Source organism: Vulpes lagopus, chromosome 8, assembly GCF_018345385.1.
Source record: "Vulpes lagopus strain Blue_001 chromosome 8, ASM1834538v1, whole genome shotgun sequence".
In the NCBI taxonomy this organism is placed as follows: Eukaryota; Metazoa; Chordata; class Mammalia; order Carnivora; family Canidae; genus Vulpes; species Vulpes lagopus.
In genome coordinates, this window is record NC_054831.1 from 111,447,183 (window position 1) to 111,472,611 (window position 25,429).

At 33.8% G+C, this 25,429-nt stretch overlaps 1 protein-coding gene across 14 annotated transcripts in view; it reads right to left on the minus strand.

The window, feature by feature from the left end:
• CHD9 (chromodomain helicase DNA binding protein 9) overlaps positions 1–25,429 on the minus strand; it is a 222,428-nt gene that overhangs the window by 68,204 nt on the left and 128,795 nt on the right. For all 14 annotated transcript variants that reach the window (XM_041766074.1, XM_041766070.1, XM_041766071.1 and 11 more), the window contains 11 exons: positions 21,713–21,859; positions 20,530–20,598; positions 20,393–20,448; positions 19,474–19,591; positions 16,071–16,157; positions 15,731–15,868; positions 9,684–9,805; positions 6,182–6,425; positions 1,977–2,153; positions 538–681; positions 163–418 (listed from right to left, as the gene is read on the minus strand). In XM_041766074.1, the coding sequence (XP_041622008.1) occupies positions 163–418; positions 538–681; positions 1,977–2,153; positions 6,182–6,425; positions 9,684–9,805; positions 15,731–15,868; positions 16,071–16,157; positions 19,474–19,591; positions 20,393–20,448; positions 20,530–20,598; positions 21,713–21,859 (1,558 nt within the window). The remainder of the gene's footprint in view (positions 1–162; positions 419–537; positions 682–1,976; positions 2,154–6,181; positions 6,426–9,683; positions 9,806–15,730; positions 15,869–16,070; positions 16,158–19,473; positions 19,592–20,392; positions 20,449–20,529; positions 20,599–21,712; positions 21,860–25,429) is intronic.

Below are 25,429 nucleotides of genomic sequence, written 5' to 3' on the forward strand. Positions count from 1 at the left end.
CCCCCCCCCCCCCCCCCAGAATACCAGAGTGAAGAGATGGAGCATCACTGTCTTTTCTTGTAACAGCCACTATAGCTGTAGTGTTTTTTTGCTTTTGTTTTTTAAAGTTCATGAGTACTTGTTTAAAGAAGTAAGTTTTTGTTTGCCATCCTTTTTAGCTACCTTTGATAAGATATGGATGATTACAGCACTTCCTGAGCTCCATCATAGTATTGACCAAGTTAGGGACATTAGTCTGCCCTGCTCCTTTGGACAAAAATGAAAAGTTCTTCTCCAAAATAGCCCGGTAGTATTTCTTCTGAATATTAGTAAGTTCCACTTCAATGATGGTTTCTTCCTTTGGTGCCAGCTTCTTTTCCACATCTTCTTTCAATCGTCTCAACATCATCGGCTTCAAGATAGCCTGAAGTTTCTGCACCTGCACAAAAAATGATGAAAAGATATGTAACATGTATGCACATTCAGTTACAAATACACACACACAATCACAGAGATAAGAGGTTTGATGCACTTCTTTACAAAGACCAGTGAGGATACCTGTTCCTCTGTTTTCAGGTCCCCAAATTCTTGCATAAATGTTGATTCAGAAGGAAACCTTAAAGGTTCTAGGAAGTGAAGAAGACTGAATAGTTCTTCAACTGTATTTTGGAGAGGTGTGCCAGTCAGAAGCACCTTGTGTTCCTACATAAAGCAAGAATAATCCATGTCAAACACCACAGTCTGAGAATTACATGAAAGCTGACATAGGTTATTAAATGTTTAGTGTTTCAAATGCAAGTACTTTTCTAACTAAAATTTTCAAGAGACATCTCAAAAAACATCTCTACTCATGAATCTTCATTAATTTACTTTCTCAAATTACTTTTTAAAGACTCTATCATTATTGTAATACTACACTTTGTATGTTATTTTTACCTACTCAAGCTTTTAAAAGAAAAGTTCTAAATAATTAAGAAGCCTATTTTAGATTTTTCTCAAAGAAACAGATCTTTCAAGAACAAAGAAGGTATTTGTTTCTTTTGTACTCCACCATTTTTGGTATGGTAATTTGTATATAAAATGGTTCTCATTCTTTATAATTTGGCTAATTATCACCTGACTTTTTTTTTTGCCCTTTAATCCACCTGTGTTTATTTTAAACACTTCTCACAGTACCCCAAGGGGTCTCCAGACTGGGAGGACTGCTCCTAGCCCCCCAAGAGGCTGTGAGCCAAGGCCTCTCTGAGGCGGGAGAGAGAGCAGTTAAAATCACCTGACTTTTCACGCAAGAACAATTCTTAAATCATTAAGGCCATAATATAACAATATGAAGAGCTGACTGGAATATGCTTCTACACTAGAGCAGCATTACAAATTAAACATAGTAGTAATAGGAAAAAAAAAAATAAACATAGTAGTAATAGGAAATAAATATTTTTAATGACAGTACAAATTATCATTTAAAATCTAACAACATCTCTAAATTCCTAAGCTAAATATTTCTACATGTATCACTATATATGCATATATATGTGTATACTGGCAAAAGTTTAGTCTAGAAAGATGCATAACAATCTATTAATACTGGAGTGGGGAGTAGAACTGAGGTGGGCATTGATAGTAAAAAGGAATGCTTCAGTTTTATGGTATGTAGCTCTGCATATTGGAGTTACTTGTTCAAGTGTTTATATACTAATTATGTGATCTCAATTAAATGAAAATGTTAAAAGGCTCTGATTTGAAATAAGCAAACACACGAGTAAGAAGATGACTTTTAAAAACCCATTAATTATAACCAACCTATGCTGAGCATGTGGAATTTTTTTCCTTAGTAATTAAAACAAAATAAAAAACAAAAAACCCTCAATTGCCACAGATAAGAATCTGATCTATACTCTAAAATTTAAAAAGTGAGGTTAGCATTAGTTCTCTGTCTCTATCTGACCTTTCACTAAGTAACTAAGACACTGCATTAAGTCAAATAATAAATTACTTACCAGATTCATGAGTTTCAGACCTTCTAGAAGTTTACAATTTTTATTTTTTAACCTATGTGCTTCATCAATAATCACACATCGCCATTCAATTGCATTAAGCTCTCCGCAGCCACCCAGAATCATTTCAAAAGTGGTGATGATGGCTTGGAATCTGTAAGCTCCTCGAATGATACGTCCCTAGAAATTTATTATCAAATACAATAATTTGCTAGAATGTCTTCATCACAATTTTTAATTCCTATCAAATAGCATAAAAATATATCTAACGGTATCTGCCACAAAACATTTTCCACTGAAATTTTTATATATGCATACCTGCCCTTTAAATAATGAGGAAGTTTAGCATTAAAATGATTAAATTGCAGTGTTTTCAAGAATAATGCAAAAAATTATGCCAACACAATTATTTAATTTATAATTTGAATATAATTATATTCAATAATTCAATATATAATAATTCAATATATCAGTATTCCTTGATAAAATGTTTTATAGTTTTTAAGAGTTGTAGTAACAATCTTAGATCAAGAAAGAAATGGACATTACAAAATCTGGACAGTGAAATTTCAGCTTTAATGCTTATTACTTATACCCATGAGTTGACACATACAATGGCAAATAAATATTTAATATCAAAATTAGCCACCTGAGTCAATTATTCAGCAAATATTTATTGACTGTCTGTGTGCCAGACCCTGTTCTAGATGCTGGAGATACAGCAGTAAACAAAACAGACAAAAATAATTATCCAAGAGGAACTTACAGCCCAATGATTCAAATGTAGGACATAGCCATTAAGAAAATATTTTTAAAAGTTACAAAGTGATAAGGGCTGTGGAATAAAATAAAAAAGGTATATGGGGTCAGAGGTGACCACTGCAATTTTATGGATTGGATAGGAGGCTATTACTGAGAAGTGACATTAGAGCAAAGTTCTGAAGATGAGGGAGAAAGCCATGTGATACCTACAGCTCTACAGTAGAAAGCATTCTTGGAAGAAGCAGCAAGTGTGAAGGCCCTAAGGTGGGAGTATCTATGGCAGTCTTCACATAGTAAGAATGCCAGAGAAGTTGAAACTCATTGAGTGTGGAGGAGATGAAGCTGTCCTGGGACTGGAAAGTTTGCTAAGGATTTGGCTCTTTCTCTAAGCAAGATGCTACTGGAGGGTTTTGAGACAAGAAGTGACATGTATTTTAAGAGTCCTTTTGGTGGCCATAGAAAAATAGTCTGAAAGAGGCCAAGGACAGATCATAGAGATGACCAATATGGGTCTGTCATAGTAATCCAAGCAAGAGATTAACATTGGAAGTCATGAGAAGTATTCAGTTCTGAATGCATTTTGAAGGTTGAGCCAACAGGATTTGCTAATGGATAGGCATAGAGTGGGATAAAAAGAAGACTCAAGTTTACGTGTAAAATCTTTTAGCTTGAACAATTAGAATGTGGTGTTGCTACTTACAGCAAGAAAATTCAGGATTTTGGACATGTTATGTTTGAGAAAACTACTTAGATATCCAAGTGGAATAGATGAATAGGCATTTGGAGAGCTCTTTGGAATTCAGGAAAGAAGTTAGAGTTGGTGATAAGATTTGGGGAGTTTCTAGCAGTATAGATGGTACTCAAGTTGTGTGACTGAATGAAACCTCTGACAGAAAGAGTATGGATATAAAAGAGTCTGAAGATTGAGCCCTGGGTCACCTCCAAGTTTAGATAGAGAAGGTACAAAGGAACCAGTAAAGGGGGCTTCAGAAGGAATAGGACAGTACAAATCCTGGAATCTAAACTAAGAAAATGTTAAATGGGACTAAAAACTATAAACTATCAGGGATTAGGAGAAGTTAAGGGTTAAGAAAGATTGTGTATTCTGATTTAGAGTTTAATTCCTACTTTTTTTAAAAAAGGATTTTATTTATTTACACATGAGAGACACAGAGGAGAGGGGCAGAGACATAGGCAGAGGGAGAAGCAGGCTCCCTGCAGGGAGCCTGATGTGAGACTTAATCCCAGGACTCTGGGATCATGACCTCAGTCAAAGACAGACACTCAACCACTGAGCCACCCAGGTGCCCAATACCTACTAATTTAATTAGATTAATCCATAATTATATGCAATGGCTACTAAGTTGAAAAACAGATCCAATAGATATTATTTAGAAAGGCGTAAAGTATAAGTCTAGGGCATTTATATAGCTCTAACAACCGCAGGCAGAAGGCATTCAGGTAAAGTGATATCACAGTGTTTATGAACAAGGGCTTTTGATTCTAATTACCTGGGTTTATTAATCCCAGTTTTGTTGGGATTTTGGAGGAAACTGCATAACTTCTTCATACCTCAGTTTCCTCATTTGCAAATGGGGCTAATATTATTACCTACTTACAAGGCAGGCATTACAAAGATTCAGGGAAATACTAATTCTAAAATGTCTGGTGGACTGCCTGGCACATGGCAAATACTAATAAATGATTGTGATTGTTAGTGTTATTATCTGTTACTTTTTTCAGGGTGATTCAGAAAATCTTAGCATATTTTACTACTACTATGATGTCGGGCTATTTAATAACTTGAAAAAGCAGAAGTCAAATATTCAATTCATTTATATTAAAATACACCCAAAAGAATTAACTCAAAAAGTTAAATGTGTATCTAAGCACAGATCTATGTAGAGATTTATCTTTTTAAATTTTAAGCCTGTCAGATAATATCCTTCTAGAATGTATAACATTTACCACAATATATAATATTTAATATATACTATTCAGTTCATAACACATCAAGAATCTTTTAGCTTCTTGGCTATCATGTTTATACCAAACTCATATGGGACATATATAAAAACTTTTAAACATCTCTTAAACTCCTAATATTTTAATTATACTGTCTGTAAAAAAACGAGATTGAACTAAGTCAGTCATAATCATTTTTATGATACCATACAGCTCTTAAAATCTACAAATGTATGATTGAGAAGAATAAAACACTATGGAAGGGAATCAAACTATAATCTGAGATGTCAAAGGCTTGAAAATACAAAGGTGACAGTTTCAATAAAATTGAGGAATAACTAAAGCGTTATATAGATGCTTAATTTCATAAGAATGTAACTGTTTCAATCATAAAAGTAAGAGGGACAATGAGGCTGAAGGAACTAAATTAATTCATTTTCAGCTTCAAATAGGTAGAAAATCAGTTGCTACTGGGAAGAAAAGCAGTAGAAGGCTATGCATATTACCTTACTTCAACCTGCATCATATCACATGACCTGGCCATACGTTATAATGATCCTTATAAAACAAAAGAACTAGTGAAAGAAAAATAAATTATTAAGGTTCTACTGAGGTAGAATGTTAGCCAACAAACCTATTCTAATTAAAACGTATACGTTTGTGTGAACTATGTTTTTACTGATACTATTTCTTAATAAAATTCTTAAAGAGTCCTGTAACCACTCAAAACTCTAATCGGTCCTTAATTGCTTTCTTAACTTTCTGCTAGAAAATTCATTATTATAGTGCTAACTCTTAATTTTATGATGTGTGTATTTAGATGAAAAATAAGAAATCTCCAACTAAATTTCCTCCTAAAGAGGCCAAAGTAAAATGGAAAATGTGCCTTTAGGATATAGAGGAGAAGAAAACCACCAAATCACCAGAGCACTGGAATAACCAATTCAAAAGGGAAAATGATAGAGAGGTATGCCTGACTCTGCATACAAAACAAATAAACCAAACTTAAAATATGTCTAAAATCAAAGTCCTTTGAACATGGAAAAGAACCTATGGTCTTATCTCAGTAAGCATTTAAACCCACAGTACTCACCAGGGGTGAAGATTTGAATTTTAGAAATGGAGGGAAAATAATGGAGGATGATCAAAGAGACAGATATTTTTCTAAAAATAAATTTAATGTGTATTTAAAAGCAATGAATAAAATTATTCTAGTTGAAAAATTAGGGATACAATCAAATTAGTATCTTTGTATAGATCAGCATACTTTATAGTGAACCGGAACATCACCCTAGTTCCTTGTCATTGTTTTCTTCAGCTACTAAAGTTTATTGTAAAATAAATACAATGAAAAAAGAGATGGAACCAAGATGTACATAGGCAAATAAAAACCATCTCAAATTTGAAAATAATTAATACATAATAATTGGCTTTTTCAAACTTGACCTTTCAAACAACAAACAAAATCATCAGTAACACACCTGTGAGTCCCTGAAGTACATCTCATATTGCTGTATCATTTGTCTGCTAATCAGGCTCCCATGATAAACCACAACATTAATATCAGTCCATGTACGAAATTCTCTCTCCCAGTTTGCAATGGTAGAAAGTGGAGCAATAATCAGGAAAGGTCCTCTTATACCAGTCAGAAGGATTTCGTAGAGGAATGTAATTGATTGAATGGTTTTGCCAAGACCCATTTCATCTGCTAAAATGCAGTTTCGTCTGAAATAAACAAATATATCATCCATGTATACATTGGATTTTTCTGTACACTACAATGTTTTTAAAGATAAATATACAAAAATAACCAAATATCAAGTTAAGATAGTTGCATTTATAAAAACATAAAAAGTTGCCAAAGTGTACACTAAGCATACTATTTTGTAAAAATAGGAAATTATAATTTTATTATAATCCTGCATAGGGAAAACTATAGATTTTTGTAGCTCCAAAATAAAGATATCACCCATTAGAGGCATGGTTTTGTTAAAGAATGAAACAGCACAAGTAAGGCAAACTAAACATATTTATTCAGGAAGCACTTATTAAATACCTTCTATATCTCAGGGAGAGTATGGGAAGATGGGATACAAAAGAAATAGGGCATATTCTCTGCCTTCCAGGGGCTTGTATCTATTAGAAAAGCAGACATGTAAATAAATAAATAAATAGTCATGCAGTGTGCTATCACAGAAGTGCAAATAAAGCACTGGTTTCAACTTTGGCTGGGCACTAGAAGAATCTAAAAGCCTGAAAGAAGCACAGACACAAAGGGTTCTCCCATACACATTATGATTCAATGTGTATGGAGTAGGATAAAAGCAGCTATAAGCTTTTTGTTTTAAAGTTCCACAGATGATTAAAATACATGGCCAGTTGAAAATCCTCAGGGTTAAGTTTATTGCTGAAGCTCAGAGGAGTAAGTGTCCACTTGTGGCAAAAAGAGATGAGGAGATGAGATCATTTTCCAAAGAGGAGGTCCATAATAGGTAGGATTTTGCCAGAGAGCTCAGCAAAGGAGTGGAGGTATAAAGAACTCAACATGGAGACTAAAAACATAGTTTGGAGATGAGGGTGAAAGGAGGGAGTATTACTAAGATACGAAGAGGTCAGAAATAAAGAGGTTAGACATCATTCTGTTATGCAACAGGAATCACTGAAAATGTTAAAGAAACCTGATGCAATTGGGTTTGTGTTTTGAGGTTTACTTTGGCTCCACCATGGCTATTAGAAGGTGAGGTGCCTAGAAGCTGGGACACTAACCAGGAAAGTACTGCAAGAATGCAGAAAACAATGACAGGCACTTGGACTAAGGGAGGAGGACTAAGAGGAGAGAATGGATTCCAAAGTTAATTATGACTTAGAATGATTTAAACTCAGTGGCTTACCAGATATATGGGGTGTTGGATGAAAGTCAGATTTCAATCTGGTTGACTTAAGTGAATCATGTTTTTTTTTTTTTTTAAAGTAGGCTCCACACCCAACGTAGGGCTTGAACTCATGACCCTAAGATCAAGAGTTGCGTGCTCTTACTGATGAGCCAGCCAGGCACCCCTGTATTGTGTTATTCTTAGGTGAAACACAAAATATGGAGGAAGAACAAGTTTGGTACAGAGGAAACAGGAAATGATAAGGTTAATTTTGAATTTTGTGTTGAAAGAATTGGTGAGATAGACTTTAAAGTAGCAAAGGGCAAAGAAAAATATGGCCTTGGATTTCAAGGCCTTAGAGATTAAGAGATGAGACTATTAGGATGTTATTGATAAACAAAGGCAGAGGGGGTGTGGAGTAGAGCTTAAGAAGAACAAACCTGTCCTAGGAGGAGAGTGCAACAGAGAAATGTTAGAAGGAAAAGCAATACTGAAAGGCAGGTAGAGGAAGGAAAACCAGCAGACCTGAGAGTCACAGGGTCTGGAGACAGTCCCACTGTGGAAGCTGCTGACAGTGAGAATGGGGGAAAGTTTATAGAGTGAGTGACTACCTACAGCAGCAGGGAAACAGCAAATTAGGGCTGAAAAAATACCCCATGGATTGTGAAATAAACCATTTTAAAGATACAGAATCAAATACAGTCAACAGGTTTAAAGCTAGTTGATGAGGAAACGGAAGAGCTCCTGTAGGCTGTTATTCCTAGAAATGACAGAGGGCTCAAGGTCACTAGAAGGAAAAACAGAGCCAAGAAGAGGGGGTTTATCCTTTTCTTTCTTATGTTTTTATGGTAGGTTAAACTGATCACAGAGTGAAGGGACAGTACTAGTCTCGAGAGAGCTTGAAGATGTAAGAGCGCAGGATGACAGCTGATGGAAGTGAGGCTCTGAGAAGCCTGGAGGAGGTGTGTGTCAAGAACAGAGGTGGCACATTAATCTTGGTAATGGGGAGGCACCTTTAACCTCTGGTACATGAGGATTCCTAAGAAAGGCTAAGAATGGAGATACGTCTGTCAGGCAGACGAGAACTTGAACAAGCTCAACCACTGGCCCTAGGCTTCTCTATGGAGCAGTCACGTGGAGTCAAAGGGTAGGGCTGTGATAGAGAGCCCGAGGAAAGTGCTGTAAGTTTAAAACAAGCCATGTAGGAAATGGGGAAGGGCAATGATGAGAGGATTTAAGCAAAACAGTTAACTTTTTTACCTGTAAGGGTCTCTTGGGAAAAATGATGGTTAATATTTAGAAAATATAAACTAGGGGGAAGAGAGCTGGGAGGGGTTAACATGTTCCCCTACCCTCAGGTGACTGAGTCTCAGGACTCACCATCACCGAGTCTAATACCTCAGAGAAGAATCATGTGAGAAGTAAAAATATGGAAGAATGACTGTGAATAAAAAGTGTCATCAAACTGTTCTATTATTACTAATAACAATCTTGGCTTGCTCTCTCGTATATGCCACTATGCTTTCTCAATCATTTTTATTTCCATTTTATACTTCTTTTGCAATTATCTTTTCACTGCAAAAAGTAAAATAATGTTCCACTCAGCATTTTGAACTTGGAAAATAAATAATTAATAAAGAGGTAAATTCATTACTAGGTTCTTATATTTTGATTTCTATTCCTCATCAACTGCTAATAATCTGCTTCTCTGAAGACTTAACAGACCTACCTAATTCATACTGGTATTATTGCTCACACTTACTAACTAGATTCAATTACTGGCAGATAGCAGTGTAAGTTGGTAAGTTGAAAAATATTCTGTAACATAACAGATGTTTTACAATGTTAAAAAAGACATTTCAGTGTTTATTACTAATTATCTTATCAATTTTCTTCTATTCTGATTGGCGTACATCTTTAAAGGAAGCAATTAAAGTTAAAATCCTAAATTATAATTTGCACATCCTTCTGAGGTAACCTCACTTTCAATAACAAAGACCCCATGACAGTAATAATATAGCAAATCAGTACCTATTTTACTTAATATATTTTGACACACATAAAAAAAGCAACACAGTAAATTTTTTTTCTATTAAGATATACTACATACCTATTGTACCAATTGAATAAGAGCCAGTTGAGTCCTTCCAGTTGATATTCCCTGAGTTGATTGCCATTTTTATAGTCCCTGGATTGATCAATTTTTTTCCAAATATTAGCAGGAGGACGATCCTTTGTGGAAAAACAAAGAATGATGCATTTCAGATTTTTTAATCTTTCATAAAACTCATACATGATAAAAGCATGCTTTTAAAATAATTAAAGGAGCTAACATTATATAGTATTATGATGAAATGTTACAAACATCTAAAGGCCAAATTAGTTCTGCAAAAACTCTTCCAGAAAATTGAAGAAGGCAGCATACATTCCACTAATTCCACAAAGCTCAGGTACTAAAATCAAAGATATTACCAAAAACCCCTCTACACACCAATATCCCTAATGAATACAGATGCAAAGATTCATAACAAAATTTTAGCAAATGAAATCCAATATATGAAAGGATAATCCTCATGACCAAGTAGATTTTTTCCAGGAATGGAAGGTGTTTAAATTTGAAAATTAATCAATGTTGATCAACAAAATAAAAAACAAAAATATGACAATCTCAATAGATGCAGAAAAGGGATTTAAAAACTCTAACACCTATTCCTAATAAAAATTCTCATTAAATTTTGAATAGAAGGGAACTTCTTCAACCTGGTAAGGTACATCTATGAAAAGAGCCAAAGCTTAACATCATACTTAATGGTTCAAAACTGAAAGCTTTCTTCTTAAAATTGGGAAAAGGCAAGCATGTTTATTGTCACTGGTTCTATTCAACATTATACTGCAGATTCTAAGAAGTATAATAAAGCAAAAACAAAGAAGGAATAAAAGGCTTTAAGATTGGCAAGGAAAAAGTAAAACCATCTTAATTCACAGAAGACTTCATTTTGGGGGGATCCCTGGGTGGCTCAGTGGTTTAGCACCTGTCTTTGGCCCAGGGCGTGATCCTGGAGTCCTGGGATCGAGGTCCGCATCGGGCTCTTGGCATGGGCCTGCTTCTCCCTCTGCCTGTGTCTCTGCCCTCCCCCTCTCTGTGTGTGTCTATCATGAATAAATAAATAAAATCTTTTAAAAAAAAAAAGACTTCATTTTTGTATGCAGAAAATCCTATGGAATCTATAGCAAAGATAAACTAAGAAATGATTTTAGCAAGGTTGTATGATACAAGATAAATATACAGAAAGCTGTATTCTATATTATAGAAACAAATTTAAAAAGATAATACCATTTTTTCTTTCATCAATAATAGCATCTAAAATATGACCTATTTAGGAATATATCTCTCAAAAGTTGTGTAAGACTGGTGTATTTAAAACTACAAAACACTGCTGAGAGAAATTAAAGAAGACCTAAACAAGTGGAATTTCGTGGACTCAAACACTGAACATTGTTATTAATTCTTCCTAATTGAACAGCAGATTCAACATAACCAAAATCCTAGTATGTTTTTGTAGAAATTGATATGCTGATTCTAAAACCATATGGAAATGCAAAAGACCAGAAATATCCAAAGCAACTTGAAAAAGAATAAAGTTGGAGGATTTATACTGATTTCAAGACTTGTAAAAGTTACAGAATCAAGACTGGGTAGAATTGGTGTAAAGATAACAGACTAGTGGAACAGAATAGAGGGTTCGAAAATACACCCACATGTATTAACTCAATTGATTTTTCACAAAGTAGGAAAGGCAATTCAGTGGAGTAATGACGGTTTTTTCTTTTTATCCAAAAACTAGTGCTACAACAATTGGACACCCATAAACAAAAAATGAACTTTGATTCATACATGCACTATATACAAAAATTACTCAAAATTCATCATAGACCTAAATGTTATCTAAAACTAAAAAACTTCTGGCAAAGATTTCCTAGCTATAGCACCAGAAGTACGATCCATAAGGAAAAGACAGATAAACTAGACTTTATCAAAATTAGGAACTTCTGCTCTTTTACAGATATTGTTAAGACAGTGAAAAGACAAGCCAAAGACTTGGAGAAAACTTTTGAAAATCATATATCTGATAAAGGACTTGGATCTGGAACATATACATAATTCTTAGAGCCCAATAATAAGAAAGTAAATAAGCCAATAAAAAATAGGCAAAATATTTGAATAGGCACTTTATTAAAGATACACTAATGGCAAATAAACATATGAAAAGATTCTCAACATCATTATTCATTAGGAAATATAAATGAAAATCACAATGTCATACTATTATATACACATTAGAATTGCTAAGATTAAAAACACTGTTCCAAGTGTTGACAAGGATGTGAAACTACTAAAACTCTTATACAATGCTGTTGGGAATGTAATATGGTACAACCAAAGGGAAAAAACTTGGCAGTTTCTTAAAAAATTAAACATACACCTAACATATGACCCAGCCACTTTACTCATAGATATTTGCTGAAGAGAAACGAAAGCACATACCTAGATAACGACTTGCACACAAATATTCCTAATAACTTTATTTCTAATAGCCAATATAAGTATTCATCAATAGGTGAATGGATAAACAAACTGTGGGATATACATTACAACAGAATACTACTCAGTATTAGAAAGGAATGAACTACTGATGCATGTAATGAATGACATGAATCTTGAATACTGCATGAAAGAAGCTATACAAAAAACATTATACTGTCTATATAAAACTACAGAGAATTTAAAATAATGGATAGTGACATAAGAAAGATTAGTAGTTGCCTACAGGGGGGGGTTTGGGTAGAGGAAGAAAGATTTCGGAGGGGGATTACGAAGGGGCATGAGAATATGGGATTGAAGGATTGTTCATTATCTTGATTATACTGATGGTTTCAGATGTCAAAACTTATCCAACTGTACACTTCAAATACACATAATTTATTGTATGTTGCTTCAAACTCAATAAATTTATCTTTAAAAAATATGATGCAGTTGGGTCTGGTTCAAGATGGTGACAGAGGAGGAACCTGAACTTACCTTTTCCCAGACTCCCTAAATCTAAAGCTACATATGGAACAATTTTCTCTGAAAGCAACTTGAAATCTAGTTGAGTGACTTCCATACATCAGGCAAATGAGAAAAACCTAGGTAAAACAGGCTAAGACACAATCTCACCATAAACCCAACCCCCTGTGTAGTGACCCATAATCAGGAAAGAATTTACAACTCTAAGCTTCTCCTTGAGAAGCAAATGGTTTAAACCCCACATATGGCACCCCAGCTTTATGATCCGAACCTGAGAGATGAGCCCCCAAAACATCTATCTTTGAAACCCAGCAGGGCTTGTGTCCACGAAACCCACAAGGCTATAGATGGTGAACTGAGAAACTATTCTTAAAGTGTTCACGTGGACTCACCTGGCTACACCCCAGGGCTAGTGCAGAGGCAGCCGACTAAAAAGGATGAGGTGTATCGAATTTTCTCTCATACATTTTAAATCTATCGTACATCTCTATACCACCTTTGATATTCATGGTACAAAGTATTTCTTTCAAAAGAAATCTAGAAGCATAACACTGTATGCAAAAAAAAAATTCATTTACATATATAATTTAGTCATACTTATCCAAATATATTTTTTCTTTCTCAGTGATAAAAAGCTCTGTTATGAATTATTCTGGATAGCTAAGACACAAACTTTCTTAAGATTGCTGAATAGGTGGAAGGATAACATTATTCCAGCCCTAAATTAGTAGGGTCTGGGTCTCAGGAGGATAAATACATTTCTGAGAAACAAGCACAAGGTTTCTTATGATCTCTTACTTTTAAATGATCTTATATTGGTACTAATCAACAAAATTGCACCTCTAAAAATTACCAGGATGGTCAGGGTCAGTGTATGGTAATTCTGAATGAAAAACTGAATTAGGCCATCAGTATACAGAAAACAACTGGTTATTAGAGCTTTACTGTTACTTAATATAATTAGGGTGAATACAGAAAATATTTCTTCAATGGTATGCAATGAACTTAAAAATAATTAACATATAATAATTATTTAATTATTGCTTAAAATATTTCCACATTAAGTCATATTCTCCACAATTTTCTTTTCAGCAATCTGATCATTATTTAATATTTCATTAGAGTCAGAAAGAAATTTCATTTCCAGAACCTCTAAAAATACATGTTTTATATGTTATTTTATTTAATTATAATAGACTGGCAAAAAATCACTTACCTCCCACAGTATTTAACTATGATAGGTTAGTACTACTGTCAAGTCCACTTTATAGTAATTAAGGGGATTAATTCCATGGGATGATTTCCCTTTACCAAGGACTACACCATATCTATCTGTCTAAGGCAGTGGTTTTTCTCAGACATGTGCATCAAAATCATCTTTTTAAAAACAAATAGGCCCGGGGCTGCTCTCAAATATTGTAATTCAGAAGCCACGAACAAGGAATCTGGCATCTTGAATTTTTAAAAAGTTCTCAAGATGATTCTGATACGTACTTCCAACTGAGAATCAGTGATGGAGAGAAATAGCTTACAGGATGAGGCCAGAGATCAGATTATCACTGAGACATAGTCCCCACTCCAAAAAGAAAACCTTTCCCTTCCACGATCTCCCTTGACTCATTCCTCCCTTAATTAGTTAACACTTTTGTTTTCCAGAACAAGGAAAGGCATTGAAAAGTCAAAGGAATGGAGGTAAGCTGCTGTTCTCTTGGTAACAGACATATGGATATTTCTGGGAGATTACTTAAGAAGAACAGAAAATAAGAAGAACAGAAAAAAATTATTATCAAAATATGATCTATTCCGTGAACATTATTAGTTCATTTCCTTCTCTTCCATCACATCTCCACATTTTTCATGGCAGCTCTTCCTCACCCTGATGCTAATCAAAAAGTGATCTGTTCCTGCCTTTTCATGTATAAATTTTTTCTCTTTAGTGAAATAAGAAATTTCTGTGACTAAATTACATTTGAAAGAGAACACGGCAAAATATTAAATAAAATCATAACAGGTCTCTTCATGGTGAATTTCTTTTCACTGGCCCCCCAAAATTGTATTCACATGACAATAATTCTATGTTTTAGGATTTAAAGTAAACAATTTTAGGAAATAAAAGTAAAAATTATATAATTTTCAGCAATATCACAACTTGCCTTAGCTGTCTAGAAGTCTACAGTTTCCGTACTAGAAAAGTCAATAACCTACTTAGATTTCTTATTTTTTGACCAGGGAAGAGATATGCGTGTAGTCAATTAAAAAAAAAAAAAGAACATATTTAATTTATGTAGGCTTTTAACAATATTCCATATAAAAGGTTCTTTTAAAATAATGCTCCTATGGAAGGAGATGAATGATTTAGTTATGGAGAATTAACTGGTTTATAGAAAAGAAGGAAAATGTGGGTATAATAAGGATTTTTCCTTATTGTAGAAATAGAGAATTAATAACTCCACCTCAAGGGACACCTAGGTAGCTCAGCAGTTGAGCATCTGCCTTCGGCTCAGGGCGTGATCCTGGTCTGGGAATCAAGTCCTGCATCAGGCTCCCTGAGAGGAGTCTGCTTCTCCCTCTGTCTATGTCTCTGCCTCTTTCTCTCTGTGTATCTCATGAATAAATAAATTAAAGCTTTAAAATAATAATGATAATAAAAAACCTCCACCTCAAGCTGAAACTGATATTCTTGATATTTTTATAAATGATCTGGGAGAAATCGTCATCAGAAACTCTTAAATTCAGAGATGAGGTGGAAGCATTTGCAACTTGTCTGGAGGGAAATTTGAAGGAAATACTCAGCAAAATTATAAATGCACATATGCTCTGGCCAAGGCATTACACTTCTGACTTGTCTTACAGACACTTGTACATGGGCTCAATGTTCAATGTAGCATTGTTTATGACAGCAAAAAAATGGAATATTCACTAACGGAGGAATAGTTAAATTAACATACATAAGATACTATGTAGCAATTTTTAAAATACAGTATTCATTGTACACCAAAAGTGAAATTAAAAATGCAAAGATTACATTAAACCTGTTGAATAAAAAAAGTGCTAAGATTTTATGAAGTTGTCTAAGACACAGTTCTTACCAAATGTCTTGTGTCAGGCCTTGAAGCTTGTAAGTGTTCAAACTCTTCTATTTTTGCAAGATCTACGTCTTCCTTTAGCTCCCATGTACTATCTTCATATGGTAATGAGCACCACTTTACTAAGTAGTAAATAACAGGCTGTAAAAAAAAATTTTTTTTTCACTTTACCATTTTGAAAAAGAGTAGAGACAGCTTAAATAAGCCTAACCTTCATTAATAAAAACTAATGAAACATTTTTTTCAGTGTTTTTAAGTCATTAATTTTTAAAAAGCAGTACATTTTAACATTTGGAAAGTTTTAGGTTTTTCCTACTTAAATTTTTTTTTCCTAAATATTTACCTCACCAGTGTCTTTATCTTCACAAAAAGAGACTTCTAACACTCTGTCTACTTCAACGTAGTCTGGGTTAAATGGTTCCTCTTCCATCTACAATTAAAAAGTAACTTAGTGGATAACTGACAAAGAAGTAAAAAGATAAAAGCAAAATCAATGCAAATTTACTAGCTATTTTCTAGAACAAACTGAAGTTTGATTTCAATTAAATTTTCAATAAATGGGACTCTTCTGTTTTAATTTCCAAAAGATATCTATTTGCCTATATTATGAATTACCACGTTATGTATAATAAAACCATCTGAGTACCATCAAGAAATAAGGTACCTCACACAAGTGACTTACTCTAGAAGATACCTTCTAACATTTTCCTAGAAGAGCCTCTGTACCTGTCTTGTGCCACTCTCCTCACTCAGGTCTATGCGTTGGAGACCAGTCACCCAACCTGCAGGCTCATCTCTCAGTTGCATCAAACATTCTTTATTTGCTGATTCCTGTGCTCAGAACCCAGTTACTTCAATGAATTCAAACTCTATTTGAGCTACCTTGAATGGCACTCACTCTTCTACCTTCTACTGGGTTTTTCTACTGGGTTAATGATAATAGAGTACCCCTTCCACACCTTACTTCCAGTTACACTAGTCAGAAATAGAGAAGTCAGCTCAGATTCTATCTTTTTGTGTTTTTTTTTTAATCTCCCACATCTAATAAGTCATCAATTCTTACAGATTCTGCCCTCAACTCCAACTCCAACTCCAACTGGTTCTTCCTTCCTCCTTCTCACTGCTTCATCACTTACTTGGACCTTGAAAACCTCCTGATAGTACTCAACTATCTTTCTTGCCTCCCTTTAATCCCTTTTCACATTGACCCTAGAATGATGTTTCTCAGATATAAATCTTACCTATTGCCCCCTTGCTTCAATTCCTTCATTGACCCTCCCTTGTTTGGGGATCAGGCCCACATTGGTTTTTGTGGAATAAGCAGGATCCTACCTTTTTCCTCCAGCCTCATCTCCTATTGCTTGGCACAGCTGTCCCCCAGATTTCATGCTTCCAAAGTACAAAAACACAGGCTTTTCAAACTCCATGTTATGGCACACCTCCATGTTTTTATACTCCTTCTTCTCTCTTCTGAATAGACTGTTGTTCCTTCTCTTGTCTGCCTGGCTGCTTCCTATTCATTCCTGAACGCCTTACTTTCAATAGCCCTTCTCGGCTATCTCTGCTGCCTCTCCTCCTCTGCTTAACCTCTAAGTACTGTAGTGCTCCATGGTTCTGTTTTTAGTTCTCTTTACTGTCTCAAATCCTTCCTGAACGAGAGTATCATCTCAGGATCTCTTGATAACAAAGAACATTGCCCAACATCAGAATGGTAATGAGGTACTTTAAGACAATCTGCATAGCTCCAATCTATGTTGTACCTGAGTCAAGTGAGAAAAATCAGTCTTTGTGAAAAATTAAAAGATTATTAGTTAAGTACTTCTAAAATCTTCAGCTCATTAGGAACCTCTGTACTGGAGTGAGTATGTGAAAAGTTTTTGACCTCCCAGCATCCATAAACTGAGTAGGTCATCGAAATCATCAAATTTTTGAAGGAGATCTATAATTACAAAAAAGTAACAGTAATTTCATGGTGAAAAAAAATCTCCCAGATACCACCATAATCTAGTGGTTAAAGTGAACACCACCAGTAACAGGGCAAATGAGTTCATACTCCTCCTGATGATTCAGTGAGAAGGGTACAGTATCATTTCTGTGGTGGTCTTTTATTTTTAAATTTTAATTCCAGTGTAAACATTCAGTGTTATATTAGTTTCGGATGTATAATACAGTAATGTTCTCTTAAAAAATACGTAACTCAAAAAAATGCATGACTTGAATCCTCAGGCAACATGAGACAACCCCAAAATTAGGGACATTCTACAAAATAAACCACCTATACTCTTAAAAAATGTCCAAGTAATGAAAACCAAAGAAAGACCAATTAACAGAAACATGGTAACTAAATTCAACATCTGATGCTAAATTGGATTCTGGACCACAATAAGCACAAAACCACCTTTTTTGGGCTATAAAAATAGTGGAACAATTAGTGAAATATGAATAAGGTCGGTCTATTGATGAGCTAGTACTACATCAATATTAATTATACTATTAGTATGTAGCAGAATTAAAAAAATTCAATACTGAAGTATTTGCAACTTACTTTCAAATGGTTTAAAGAGAGAAAAACCTATGTGCTTTGGAAGGAGGCAGAGAGAGAGGAGGACACAGGCAGAGGGAAAATGTGAATCATCAGGCCAACTGTTAAATATTAACATTTAGGGCATCTTATTAAAATACATGTAGGAAAATAAAATGTACAGCAAAAGGAATATAGTCAATGGTATTATAATCAATGAGCTGTCTAATGACAGATGGGAGTGACACTTGTGGTGAGCACAGGATAACATACAGACTAGTGGAATCACTATGTTGTATCCCTGAAACTGTCAATTATTTATATATGTGTGTGTGTGCATATATATATACATATGTATATATGTAAGAATTCATTGTACTATTTTTGCAACTTAGATTTTTCAAAATAAACACTCTACCAAATCTTCAAATTAAAAAGTTAAAAAAATTTATTTTCATTTAATTAATTTATTTATTTTAAGTTAAAAAATTTTAGATGAATCTCAAACCATTCTAAAACAAGCCTATTGAAAAAAGTCAAAGATTTAGAGCAGAAAAGGACATCAACTTATTGGTGAAGCCTTTAAAATGAATTATTCCTATGATGGTTTATTCACACATACATAAACCTGGCACAGAAAATAGGCTATGTATTTTATGTAGTGAAAGATCTTAAGTTTCCATTGACTTGCTATATTATCATTTCCATTACTTGAATACATTTGCTGATAAAATTCTCTGAGAGGGACGCCTGGGTGGCTCGCTGGTTGAGCGTCTGTCTTTGGCTCAGGGTGTGATCCCAGAGTCCCGGGATTGAGTCCTGCATCAGGCTTCCCGCATGGGGCCTGCTTCTCCCTCTGCCTGTGTGTGTAGCTGCCTCTCTTTCTCTCTCTGTGTCTCTCACGAATAAATAAATAAATAAAATCTTTAAATAAAATAAAATTCTCTGAGATATTAATCCACTCATATTCAACTCTAAGTATTGAAATACATGCTAATTTAAAAATACAAGAGTTATCTACCAATCTAAATCATCTGTGTTCCTGTTTCAGCTAGTTTCCAAGCTAACTTGGGAAGAGAAAATTATTCTACATAGATGGTATTTGTATGCAAATATCTAACTCAGAAGCCTAAAAATTAAAATGAATAATACTTGAATTTTTGATAAATAACTACATGTGTTCAGAGTTCAACATATCACAGTTTCATTTATTTCTTTTTCTTACGTCTGCCAAAAAATGTGCTCTTTGGGCTTGTCTCAATTTGAATCGTTTGATTTTCTGCTGGATCCTTTTATCTTTCAACAGCTGCTGCTCTGTGGCCCACTCACAGTGAAGATAGGAGCTAAAATTTTTATAAAAGCAGTGTATTAGAATAACACAGAAAAACATGATTTTGGGGGGGGATTTATTTTCAATCGCAGCATCCAATACAAAATATTCAACTTTATGAAGAGGTAGCTCATCATTTCACTTTACATCAATAGATTGTGTACAATTTCTAAAGCCACTGTGATCACTCTATCCTAAGAAGACTATCATATAAGGACGAGCAATTTGCCACAGAGAAACAGAATGGTAAACAAAGGTGTAAGGGTAACAAGATATGATTTATTATTTATTTCCTCACTGTAACCATTTCATCATGATCAGAAAGAAAGCTAACCTCTTTTGAAACCCATGTAATTTTATTTTAAACATTTGCTTTTACTTAGGTAAGGAAAAAGTTGAAGAACATCTGAAAGTTCGACAATATAAATATAACTGTCTATAATTTGTAAAAGAATATTTTACAAAGACTTTTATAATGACTTTTATATTATTATTTGTATTTTGATGTTAATAATGAACATTTTCTGAAAAATATTTGCTTACATTTTACCATATGAAGTTTTGAACTAATAAAACATTTTAACATTCAGGTAAAATTTAAAAAGACAATTTAACTTAATATATTTATATTAAGTTATATTTTATAAACATAAACATAAATATTTATATTTAATTAATTTATAACAATAAAACAATTTATAATTGTTAAATAATTTATTATCATTTATAATTAATAAAATTATTAATACCAATATTTATATTAATTTAAATATGAATCAGCATTTTCTATTGTTTTTCTAACTCAGATACTTACTAATTCTTGTATTTTACAAAAAATTCTTCTGTATCAATCATCACTCCAGGTGATACCTAAGAACATAAAATCAATACTTATGACTGATAATCAGGCCATGGAATATAATGCATAAAATGTCATGTGTGATTACTTACTTCCTTTTTTACAATTCTAGAAGATAGTATTTTGTCTACAATTGCAGCATCTTCTTCACTTGGATTCTCCTATGGGAGGGAGGAAAGAAAATACGACATCACATTCTAAAAATTCCTTTAGTTGCCACTTTGTATGTTTATGAACACATTAAAATTCAAGAAACATTTATTTAACACATGTGCCAGGCACTGTGGGAGGAATACAAAATGGAAATACAAAAATGGAAAAACAAATCATTGACATTATTGTCCTAGTCATCATTTGCATCATTACGGTAAACATACTATGCTTCTTAATGGGCTCAGCATTATTATCAGCACTTTACATACATTAACTAATTTAATCCTATGAAGTAGGTACCCACTGCTATCTCCACTGTACAGATTAGGAAGCTCAGGCACAGAGAACATAAGTACTTGCCTAAGGTGTCAGATAGCTCAGCTGGCAGATGAGGGGTTGGTTCACAGTCCAGATAAGGAAGATTAAAAGAATTACAAAAAGAGAAAAATGTATATGCAAAGGCAGAGTGCACCTATGTTCATAAGGTCAGAGCATTCAGTGCTTGTAAAGAAGTGGCAGGAGATAAGATAAAAAAAAAATCCATACACATATATGATGTGCTAAAAATGCATCATTATGTTTTGTAGGACTTGGGAAGCTGTTAGAGGAGTTTGCAGTAGAAAAGTACTATGTGGCAGCCCAGATGGCTCAGTGGTTTAGCGCCGCCTTCAGCCCAGGGCCTGATCCTGGAGACCCGGGATGGAGTTCCACGTTGGGCTCCCTGCATGGAGCCTGCCTCTCCTTCTGCCTGTGTCTCTGCCTCTCTCTCTCTCTCTCTCTCTGTTTGTGTCTCTCATGAATAAATAAGTAAAATCTTTTCTTTTTTTTAGTACTATGACCAGGCCTGTAATTTAGATATATTCTGCAGAAAGGCTGGAATGTGGAGGAGTTTCAGAAATATATAGTTAGGGGGTGGAAAATGTGGGGATACACTGGAGGAAGAAGCAAAAGAAGAAAACAGAGAGGATAAATTCCTAGGTTTCTGATCTGAATAATTAACGGTTCTATTAACCACAACAGGGATTCTAGGAGGGAAAGCTGGAGTAGGTTTTAGGAACAAGATTTCAAAAAATGTATGTTGGTTTCAAATGATTTGTAGTTATAATCCCCAATCTGTCTTACCACAAATAATTGTAAAGGCTGTTCACCAGGTAAAGGAGCTGAATTTTTTTTTATTTTCATAGAACCTTGAACCTCTTCTTCAGATTGTTTCCCTTCTGCATCTTCTGCGTATTTTTTTCTTTTAATTTGACGATTTGATCTTCTTTTCTGTAATGAACCATAAGGATGATGTTTATATGACAGATTTTAAGAAAAGATTTTTTAAATAATTACTTTTAGTGTAATTCTGTACATTAAATTTCTTTTTTTTTTGTACATTAAATTTCTGAAGTTGTATTCAACATTCATCTTTTCTCATTTTTCCTTTTAACTAAAGGAAGATTACAATTTGCCCTTTGCCACAGGCTTAGAATCTTGGTTTTACTTCCTAAATTTTCAAATAACAAAGATTAATAATATCTTTATTACTTTTCTTTATAAATTGTTAAGAATAAAAAGATTTGTTTTATTGAACTATTCCACACCTTGGGCAAAACTTGTTTTATTAGTAATACATTTATTGCTTGTTTACTTCTCTTTAGAAACTATTATTAAGAAGAGTAAAAACATGTTTTATTTAGCTTTTTCAGACTTTGGGCAACAGGTGTTTTAAACTGTTAATACTTTCATGGTTTTTGCCCCAAACCTAAAAAGTACATCAGATGAATACTGGTTAAATAATTAACTGGGGACATATAACTAGAGGAATAAATTAAACAATATTTACCATAAAACCCATGAACTTATGTTTAAAACAGAATAAAGAGTATAAAATGTTTTAAAAGAGATACATAAAACAATCAAGTAAATCTACCAAATAATTAAATGTGTATGAAAGAGGAACCAGTGTTTTACTAACTTTACTAGCTTCCCTTAAAAATAAAGAACATCACTATCAAAACCAGAGGTAAGCCTTTTGAAAAGTATTACATGTAGTACCATAATCTTAAAATAATCTAAGTGTTTTTAAATCAGGTATCAAATACAGATGGCTTTACTTACCTCCCTAAAGATCTAATATTTGCTGCTCCCCACTATAAAATCAAAATCTCACGTTGGCTTGAAGACTTCAAAGGACTTAGGTCTGCTTTTTTCCACCTCCCTAAAATCTCAAGGGTGGAGGCATCTCAGCCAACTTTTCTATTGCTTAATAATTGGTAAATCTACCCCCTTCTTCCTTTTTCTGTGCCATTTGTTTTACATATTTAGTAACTACTGTGACATTCCCTCATAATGTAACCTACAAAATAACCCATGTCTTCTCCTTTTGGTTTCTGCCAATGTCAATTTCATAGGCCTTTCCTACTTCCATAGCCATGGCAAAGATGGTTCAATCAGTACAGCAGATGGAGAGAAAATGTTATCTGTATCCAAAAAGGTACAGTGGCCTTTAACTTGCCTCTGCCTCTTTCTTTTGAGTTGTGGAATACTGAGAGAAAGAAAGGCACTAATATGGTGAGTTAGCTTAGCCAAATACAGTGGATAACTTCTTGGCTCATTTAGGATGAGTCTTACCATCTGTGGCCATGAAGATATTTACATTTTCAAAACTCAAAATAACATTTCTTTTAACATGGGACTCAGGAAGGTGGCTTATAAAAGTTATAATGAAAGGACTTTTAGAAGCCCAAATTTTCCTCATCTTGTTTTGAAAAAAAAAAAAAAAAAAAAGTAATTCTTATTATTACTTGAGGGAAAAACTCTATGGACCTCTAACATAAGGCTAAAGGAATATTTAGATTTCTACAATGAGCATCATATGGCTCGGAATATTCAAGAATAGTTTAATACATAAACAGTAACATTCAGTATTCTAACAATAACATGTATTACCAGTGTTATGTCTTATTGGGCATAAATCTCAATAATGACATTTAAGAATAATTCAATATACTTTTAGAAGATTGATGTTTCCAGCACTTTCTGGTCATTTAGGCATCTAGTAGTTCTTTGAAATGCCTCACTTAGGTCTTTAGTAAATTGTAAAAGAGTGGCCTGAAAGAATCCTTTGAACTCTTAAAAGTGCAAATTCAGTTGATTCTTCACAGATAAAATGAGCAATAAATTTGTAAACTGCACCCTCATGAAAACTTTATCAGTCTAAAAGATTAGTTAAAAAGTCTGAGTTATAAGATCATAGCTGGAATCACTACAGTGGAATAAATTATATTCTACTAGAGTACCCAGTTACACATGAAGCAAAGCCAAATGAAGTGCCACTCTCATCAAATTATCTTTCTCTGTCATGTAATATCACTACCACTTTAAAAATATAAAAACTAATTTGGTGTACACATTTTGGCTAATGTGTTTTTTTCTGGCTTTCTTTCTCTTAATGTATTCAAAGCACGATTTAAAATAGTGACAAATTCTTTCAATTTCTTTTTTCCAGCTTTTTTCTTCTGTCTTAGAGGCTTCAATGGATCAGCCCACAACACTTCACATAAGCAGTCAGAAATACACTCTTAAGTGACTAATATTTCATTATGATAACATGTTACTTGTTTCCTACAATAATCTTAATATAATGTACTGCAGGGGTTTTTAAAAAAATTAAGTCTGCAAATACAGTCAGACTGCTGAATTACTCTATATTAAGATTTAAGGTAAAAAATTAAATATCACATTCAGATTTTTAGATTTCCACCTGACTCCAAACTTGAGACAAAGTTTTCAGCCTTCAAATCTTGACAGTCCCTGGTGGTTGAAAGCTATACAGACCTTTCCATCATTCATATGATATGTTTAAATATATCAATAATATAGATTTAGAATTGCTTATTAGAAAATACTTCTTTCCTTCTCTGTGTATATTTTTGTTAAAGCAACATACCTAGTAGAGCAACCTAATACTACAATGAAAGGTGTGGAAGAAATGTGCATGTTAATCTATTCTACCATTTCATTGTTTGGTAATTACATAATGGAAAAATGGCCAGCCTTATGCTAGTAAAAATTAAATTGAATTTTCTCATGGTGAATAGGGTAACTGCAAGTTTGCCTGAGTGAAGAGTAACATGTGAAGAAAAGCCAGGCCATATAATATTAGGAGCTCAGTCACTGCCCTTACCTCAACTCTTGCAGCAGCCCAGGAGCCTTGAGCCACTACTCTCCCATTGGATAAGCTGCATAAGGAAGAAGAAAGGCCATTCAGGGGCTTTCTGGCCCCATAATTCAACAACTGCCACCACCCATACGGCCTAGAGTTGTACTTTAATTATTAAAGAGGAGAGGGTGGCCTGAATTATGACCTTTACTATATATGTATATATATATATATATTTTTTAAACTTCACACAGTTATTTTGAATATCCACTTATAAAAAAAGGCAAAATGCATAGTATTCTTGTCTACATTACGGGATTTTTAATATAATTGGTTATCTTTTCTTTGACAGAAGCAGACCAAAGGAATTATCTCTAGGAATGATTCAATCCATTTGCTCTATCATTGTATGTGATTCTAAAAATTAGTATCTCCATCATTAAGTTCATTCAAAAGCACTCTTTAAGTACAGGATAATATCACTAGATATTTCTCCATGCTAAAAGCCATCAGGGACTTTGGACTGTTATTTAACCTCTCTGGGATTTGGCTTCATTATATGAAAAATGAGGGGTTTAGAAAGAATATGTAAGTTTCCTCCCAGATCCAACATTCTATGGTAATACTACCAGGAGCGTATTGTCATAATGCTGTCTTCAAGTCCTACCATATAATAAAATGTAATTTTACGA